The sequence below is a fragment of the Ictalurus furcatus genome, chromosome 1 (genome assembly GCF_023375685.1).
Source record: "Ictalurus furcatus strain D&B chromosome 1, Billie_1.0, whole genome shotgun sequence".
Classification (NCBI taxonomy): Eukaryota; Metazoa; Chordata; class Actinopteri; order Siluriformes; family Ictaluridae; genus Ictalurus; species Ictalurus furcatus.
Window position 1 is genome coordinate 6,945,028 of NC_071255.1, and position 7,651 is coordinate 6,952,678.

The 7,651-nt window shown below is 41.5% G+C and overlaps 1 protein-coding gene across 1 annotated transcript in view; it reads right to left on the reverse strand.

Moving 5' to 3' along the window:
• Positions 1-2,154: 2,154 nt before the first annotated feature.
• The window catches only part of tbc1d31 (TBC1 domain family, member 31), a 32,767-nt gene continuing 27,270 nt past the window's right edge, over positions 2,155-7,651 (reverse strand). The window contains 6 exon segments of the mRNA XM_053638445.1: positions 2,155-2,569; positions 3,653-3,784; positions 4,149-4,302; positions 5,256-5,450; positions 5,597-5,737; positions 7,528-7,620. Coding sequence (XP_053494420.1) covers positions 2,424-2,569; positions 3,653-3,784; positions 4,149-4,302; positions 5,256-5,450; positions 5,597-5,737; positions 7,528-7,620 — 861 coding nt within the window. The 3' untranslated portion in view covers positions 2,155-2,423.

Sequence of the window (7,651 nt, forward strand, 5' to 3'; positions counted from 1 at the left end):
ATTGTGCGATGTGGATGGATTGACATCCTGTCCAGGGTGTACCCCGCCTTGTGCCCGATGCCCCCTGGGATAGGCTCCAGGTTCCCCGAGACCCTGAAGAATAAGCAGTATAGAAAATGGATGGACGGATGTCCATTTATTAAACTTCAGGTTGTATCACACACACACACACACAATAATAATAATAAAATAAAAACGTAACTACTGTCCAACAAGAGAATGCCTCTGAAGAACTAGGCTTTTATAGTTGTGCAATAACATTATGCAATAATTCTAGCTGGTACACAGAGACGCTGAAGACTAGAATTAGAAAGCTAGAATTAACAAGTACACTAACATAGCCAGTTAATAAGAACACTATACTAATACTGGGTAGGGCCTCACTTTGCTCAGCCTCAATTCTACATGGCATGGATTCAACAAGATGTTTGAGAACATTCCTTTGAGATTGAGATCCATGTTGACATGACAAGCATCACACAATTCCTGCAGATTTTTCAGGTGCACTTTCATGCTGTGAATCTCCTGTTCTACCGCATCCCAAAGGAGTTCGAGTAGATTCAGATCCGGTTGCTGGGAAAGCCACCGAAGATTGAACTCATTGTCATGTTCATGAAACCAGTTTGAGACAGTTTTGAGACCATTTGTGACCTGGGGCGTTACGATGCTGGAAGTAGCCATTAGAAGATGGCACAGTCAGCAACAATACTCAAATAGGCTGTGGCATTCAAGTGGCGATTGATTAACAGGACCAACCTGTGCTAAGAAAACATTCCCCACACCATCACACCACCTCCACCAGCCTGGACCGTTGACACAAGGCAGGTTGAGTCCATGGATTCATGCTGTCGGTGAAAAATTCTGACCCTCAGCAGAAATCGAGATTCATCAGACCAGGCTGTTTTTCCAGTCTTCAGTTGTCTGGTTTTGGCGAGCCTCTGCAGCATCAGCTTTCTGTTCTTGGCTGACAGATGTGGAACCTGACGTGGTCTCCTGCTGTTGTAGCTCATCCGTCTCGCGATTCAACACGCTGTGCATTCTGAGATGCTCTTCTGCTCACAGAAATTGTACAGAGTGGTTATTTGTTATCGTAGCCTTTCTGTCAGCTTGAACCAGTCCGGCCGTTCTCCGTTGGCCTCTCTCATCAACAAGGAGTTTCCGCCCGCAGAACCGCGGCTCACTGGATGCTTTTTCTTCGTTGCACCATTCTGAGTCAACTCGAGAGACTGTTGTGTGTGAAAATCCCAGGAGATCAGCAGTTATAGAAATACTCAACCCAGCCCGTCTGGCACCAACAATCACGCCACGGTCAAAATCACTGAGATCACACTTTTTCCTCATTCTGATGGTTGACGTGAACGTTACTCGAAGCTGCTGATCTTATGCACTGCACTGCTGCCACATTACTGGCTGATTAGATAATTGCATGAATGAGGAGGTGTACAGGTGTTCCTAATAAAGTGCTCAGTGTGTGTATATGAATATAGAATATGTAGTATTATCAACCATTTGCAGCACACATATCATACAGCAAGTCAATAAATTAGGGGGAAATGCACAAATAAATGTCTTCCCTTTATTGTACCGCATAATGTTTTACTCCTTCAGATATCAAGTCCTTCACTCGGTTTTCAACTTTGAATATGTGTTATACACAGTATTAGGAGGTTTGGGTTAAATTAGCAGACATCCAACAATTGAATCCGCAATGAAGCACCAAATAGATTGGTGCTGGAACAGGTGTATAGCAGGTACAGTCCATATAACTACTGCACAGCATCACCGTCTGTCAAAACTACTTACTTGTATTTAAAAAAAACGCAAACAACCTCGATTTAGTTGAAATTTCTGGATGAAAAATGGGAGATATGGCATAAAAAAACCTATCATTTGTTAACAGCTATATCAAGAATCATCATACAGTGAAAAGGTAGGAGAAAGTCGACAGAAACTGTAACAAAATGTACTGACAGTTGTAGTGTGATCACTGAAACAGTATATTTCTAGAAGAAAAGCCTTTGCATTCTACATAAATTAAGCTTTAATTAAAAAAACAAAGAAAAAACAACTTCCTGAACAAAGTAAGAAGATCCAGCAAGCGCACTCATGTTTTCCCACATCATAGCTATTTTATAGGAAATAGGAAAAGGTTGTAGGAAAAGGTTCACTATTTACCACTCAAACCAATCTAAAAAGGCTGTCCAACATGGACAAATATATACAAAAATAATTTATAATAAAAATTCCATGCAAAGACTCCATACTAAACTTGACAGCACTTGATAAGTCTGTCAGTGTTTAATGTAAATCTTTTTGAAGTGGTGACCAGTATTAACTGTGAAACATGTTGTGCAGCACTTGCTTTGTTTCAGTCTAAGCAAGAGATCCAGGAAAAATCACTGGATAAAGGTCTTCTGGCCTGGTCACTGGGAGTGATGGGAACTGGCCGAGTACATGGTGTAGTCCGCGGCTCTCGCTCTGGCCGCCAGCTTCTTCCGGAGCTCTCTGACCTCCTGCAGCAACTCCCTCTCCTCGTGGTCCAGCCTGCCTCGACCACGCTCTAGAGAAACTGCACAGCAACCATGTCGTTACATAACGAGCTCAAAAGGTTTGCCATTTCTATGAATCCGTTTAAAAGGACTAGCACATCTCGTCTCAATACAAAACTCTAGATCAGAGGTTCCCAACTGTTTATAACTAAAGCCCCCCCAAGCCTCCCTTATCATGTGGCACGACCCCCCTCCCATATTGGAGGACACCAGGTTTAATAATTATCTATTCTATAAAAAATCTATCTATCTATATATAACCTAATCTATCATCTGTTTTGATTGATAGACAGAGAGATTTTTTTTTTTTTTGCTTTTGTACATTTTTTAAATTACTTTTCATAACTTTTATAAAACTATATAACGGGCTGATATGGAACATGAATGATCAAAAATGTTTCTGAACACTAGAACTAATTTGAACAAGAGAACTAGGCTGTAATAACGTGGACTGTTTTACATGTAAAACATGTTGCATTACTTTTATCTTGCGTTCTAAAAACATTCACGTAAGAATGATGTAAACAGGCATGAAGGGCGTGTCTCGTTATCCAGGACATTGTTAAATCTCCGCCTCTCACCGAACAGAGCAGACGCAGAGAGAGGTGTGAGTGAAGTGGGAAAGCGAGACCTCGCGCTTGCAGGACAGTACTGCTGACATTTAGAAAGTTGCTAAGGTTTGTCCAAAAAGTTACTAGATTTGTCATTAGGTGCAAAAACAAAACAAAACAAAAAAACGCTAAAGGGGTCTGAAAAGTTCCTAAGTTGGTAACACTGGTCTGCATTGACAGTTAAGATAAAACGCTAAGCTCCGCCTCTCCCCAGCAAAAAGAAAATACAGAGGGAGAGGGAATGCGGGGTTTTTCATTTACGCGCATTCTATTTGAAAAGCAATAAAATACACCGAGTACACAAATGATGCCCCGTCTGGTTTTTTTTCCTTCTTGAAAACAATTTGCGCCCCCTTTCCGACCTCTCCGGGTTCAGAACCACTGCTCTAGCCTAGATCGTTCACGTTTGTTCATGTTAAATGCGCAGATTATGAAATGTTGTATCATACGTGCTTAAACTTTCCATTTTGGAAGCGTTGGAGATTTACTCACAGCATGTGGAGCTATCTGAAGGAGACTGGTTGTTCAGACACACAGTATTGGTACCAGCCTGTGGACTACTCGGCTTTTGCAAACGTCCTCGTGTAGAGCAGGGCGAGCGAGGCTTCCTTTCCCGCTGTAGATCTACAGAAAACACTTCATGTCACTCTGACCACCTTTAAGAGTTCAGTACTCAGCAAATTCACATTCAGATCCCAGCAAAATCTCGCTCATCGTTGCTATACAGTCAAAAAAAGTGACGACTATAACAAAGTAACTGCAGCAAGTGAAAATCACCAAAACCTCACTTGTCAGTGAGCCTGAGGAGAAAGGAAAAGATGTAAAGGATTGGAAAGCCTACATCATTTCAGCTCGCACCCATCGTAAGTCAGCTCCACCTTCACCTCTGTGGCTTTTGTGTTAAATTACCAGCAGCCGGATCTTCATTTTCTAGTTAAACCAAAACTTGAGATTCACTTTTTAGGTGCGTTGTTTAAATTAAACCCACTCAAAAACTCTTCTTGACTCCTCCGCAGTGTGTCCTGGTGTTGCGTGATCTCGTCTATATGCTGGGAGAGGACTGACTTCTGCTGGGCGTCTGCAGAACTTCCTGCCTGCTTTTCCTCGTCCAGCATGGCCTGCTTACCGACCACGTCATTCCACTAGAAACAAATCGGGTTAAAAAGGACATAAAAGCCAAATCCATGAAGGGAGGTATTTAAAATACGCCCAGGCTACAAACTAACATGCACGTGCCTACACAGCTCAGCTTATTGTGCACATTAGAAACATTCTAAACGTATACATATTGATATATGTATGCTAAATAAGTAGCATTGTGCATCACCATTTGTGGCAACGGAGACATTCCACTCGTTGGAATTACCACCACAGGTCTTCTGCATGTACGCTCAGCGTCCACTTTATTAGGAAAACCTGTACACCTGCACCTTCATGCGGTTATGTAATCATCCAATCACGTGGCCACAACGTAACGCGAAAATAAATAAATCATGCAGGTACAGGTCAAGAGCTTCAATGATGTTCACATCAAACATCAGAGTGAAGAAAATAAAGTGTGATCTCTGTGACTTTGATTGTGGCCTGGTTGTTGGTACCAGTTGGGCTGGTTCGAGTATTTCACAAACTGGGAATTTCACCCACACAACAGTCTCTAGAGTTTACACAGGATGATGAGAAAATGGTGATACACAATGCCTTTCTGGCCTACAGACCATCCACCCTGCAAGTGTTGGAAACAGGTGTCTTCTATCTGTCTAGAATTAGTAGGCGAGAGAATGTCAACTGAGTAAGTGACTAATAGCAGAACATTTTGGATTATGGGAACTGATGGCGAGTATCTGATAGATTGGATAACAGACACATCATGATGCTGATTCCCATCGTGATTTTCTTTCTTTAAAACACTAATCTATGACCCTTTTTAAACTTCGTGACATGTAAATTATGCTGAATTCTCTTTTAAGATTAAGTACTCAAATAAAAATTTTTTTTATGGGTTTGGAAACTTCAAACGTCCATTTACTAGCTTTTCACACTATAATCCTCCCCATTTCACACACCACTACAAACATGCCTGAAGTAACTGCCTTACATGCTTTCCCTCCACTTCCATCATCATCTGTACAAGCTGCTCCTCCTTGGCGTGGGTTTCACGGCTGAGTTTCGCCAGCTGTTGCCTCTGCTTCTCCTGCTCTTCCTCTGCTGTCTGTAATCGCCTGATCACTTCCGTCTGCCATTCAGCGTCCGCATCCAGTTGTCCCGCCTCTGCTAGAGACTCCTCCAGCACCTACAGAACAGGACAGGATTGTCTTTGCATTATAATCGTCCCAAATGCTATTCAAAATTTAAAAGCGTAGCGTAATCAACGAGTCTCTCAATGAAAAAGTCCAGCTCTAATTGGATCGCTCTCTGTAAGCGGAGAGCGGTATGTACCCTTCTGGTTTCCTGGCCGAGATCGCCGTCTGTCTGAAGGAGGTTGTGAAAGGCAGAATCTTCAATCTCAGCTCTTCGTCGCCGGGCGTCTACTTCCGCTCTCACGTCTTTGCTCGCACACTCGTGCGCTTTGGCCAATTGCTGGGAAGATATGCCAAACAAAACCCTTTTATCAGACTGAAAGCAGTGAAAAGTGAAGACTTAAAAACACAGCACAAGTTTTGATATTAACAACTGTCGTGTTTCAACGTGTACAGCAGTTAAAGACCTTGGAGTGATTATTGACTCCAGCCTATCATTTGATGCTCATGTAGATAATATTACTAGGATAGCCTTCTTTCATCTCAGAAATATTTCTAAGATAAGAAACATATTGTCACTACATGATGCAGAAATACTAGTTCATGCATTCGTCACCTCTAGATTAGATTACTGTAATGACTTACTGTCTGGATGTTCCAGTGGGAATATAAACAAACTCCAGTTAGTCCAGAATGCAGCTCCTAGAGTCCTAACTAGAACTAGAAGATACGACCACATCACACCGATATTATCAACACTGCACTGGCTCTCAGTGGAATCCCGCATTAACTATAAAATACTTTTATTAGCCTATAAAGCACTAAATGGTCTCGCGCCACAATATCTAAGCGACCTTTTGGTTTTCTATGATCCGCCACGCCTACTTAGATCAAAAGATGCAGGCTATTTGACGGTACCCTCGAATAGTGAAGGCTACAGCAGGGGGGAGAGCTTTCACTTATAGAGCCCCACAGTTATGGAACAGTCTTCCTATTAGTGTTCGGGACTCAGACACAGTCTCAGTGTTTAAGTCTAGGCTTAAAACGTATTTGTTTACTCAAGCCTACCCTGACTAGACTTTCTATTATACTAATTCCCAGTCCTAATAATCTTTTCTCTCCCTCTCTCCTTCTGCCGAGCCACACACGATTTTATGGAGATACTAGAGATCCAGATCCTTTCTGCCTCTGGATGGAGCTCAAATCTTCTCCAATTCCAGACTGCTGGGACTACGGCTGCTCCTAAGGCCATACAGACTTCATATAAATCCATAATGAACTTTTTCACATTATCTGTTGTTACCCAGATGAGGACGGGTTCCCTTCTGAGTCTGGTTCCTCTCAAGGTTTCTTCCTCTTAAAACATCTTAGGGAGTTTTTCCTCGCCACCGACGCCACTCAGTGGCTTGCTCAGTTGGGATAAATTCGCACCTTTAATATCTGTATACCGTGTTGATATTTCTGTAAAGCTGCTTTGAGACAATGTCTATTGTAAAAAGCGCTATACAAATACAATTGAATCGAATTGAATCCTGATATCACCAGAGCTTCAGAAGTCACAATACAGTAACCTCCAGAATGACTCTGACCCTTCAACGGAACTGTTGTATAAAATAAACAGAAACACGAACATTTCAATTTTCTGAAGACAGAACATAACTTTGCTCTAACAAAACACTGTCAAAAGAAGTTTTCTAAAGAATATTATTTACTCCCAAGACGAAAATGAACACCCATAAAGAGTTTTCACAAAAACAAAAGTAAGAAAATGAACGATGTACGTTTAAAAAAAAAAATTAAAAAAATAATGGCAGTTCCCATAAGTATAAGCCCAAACTAGCACTTATTCTATGTGTTATTAATTTTTGATCGTTTTATTTAAATAAATAAATAAATAAAAAGGCAGTTCTGGATTTGACTATGACAGGCAACCACATACCTCTAAAGTACCATCTAGCTTTAAGTTGTACATTGCTATCAGGACTGGACTGCTATTATGTCAGGATTCTGGCAATAAATTTGAAATCGCAATAATAAATATCTTCTAAAATAAGATTTTTTTTAGCTCAATGTTGTCCCAGTTTGTGAGTAAGGTTTATCATCACTGTGCTGGCTGTAACAGGGACTGACCTGCTCAAACAGTCGTCTCTGCGCATCCAGCTCCATTTGCCTTACTTCCATATCCTGCACAGCCATAGCAGTCTCCTGCTCTCGCAATGCCATCTGAATAAAGCACACATACACACACACACAC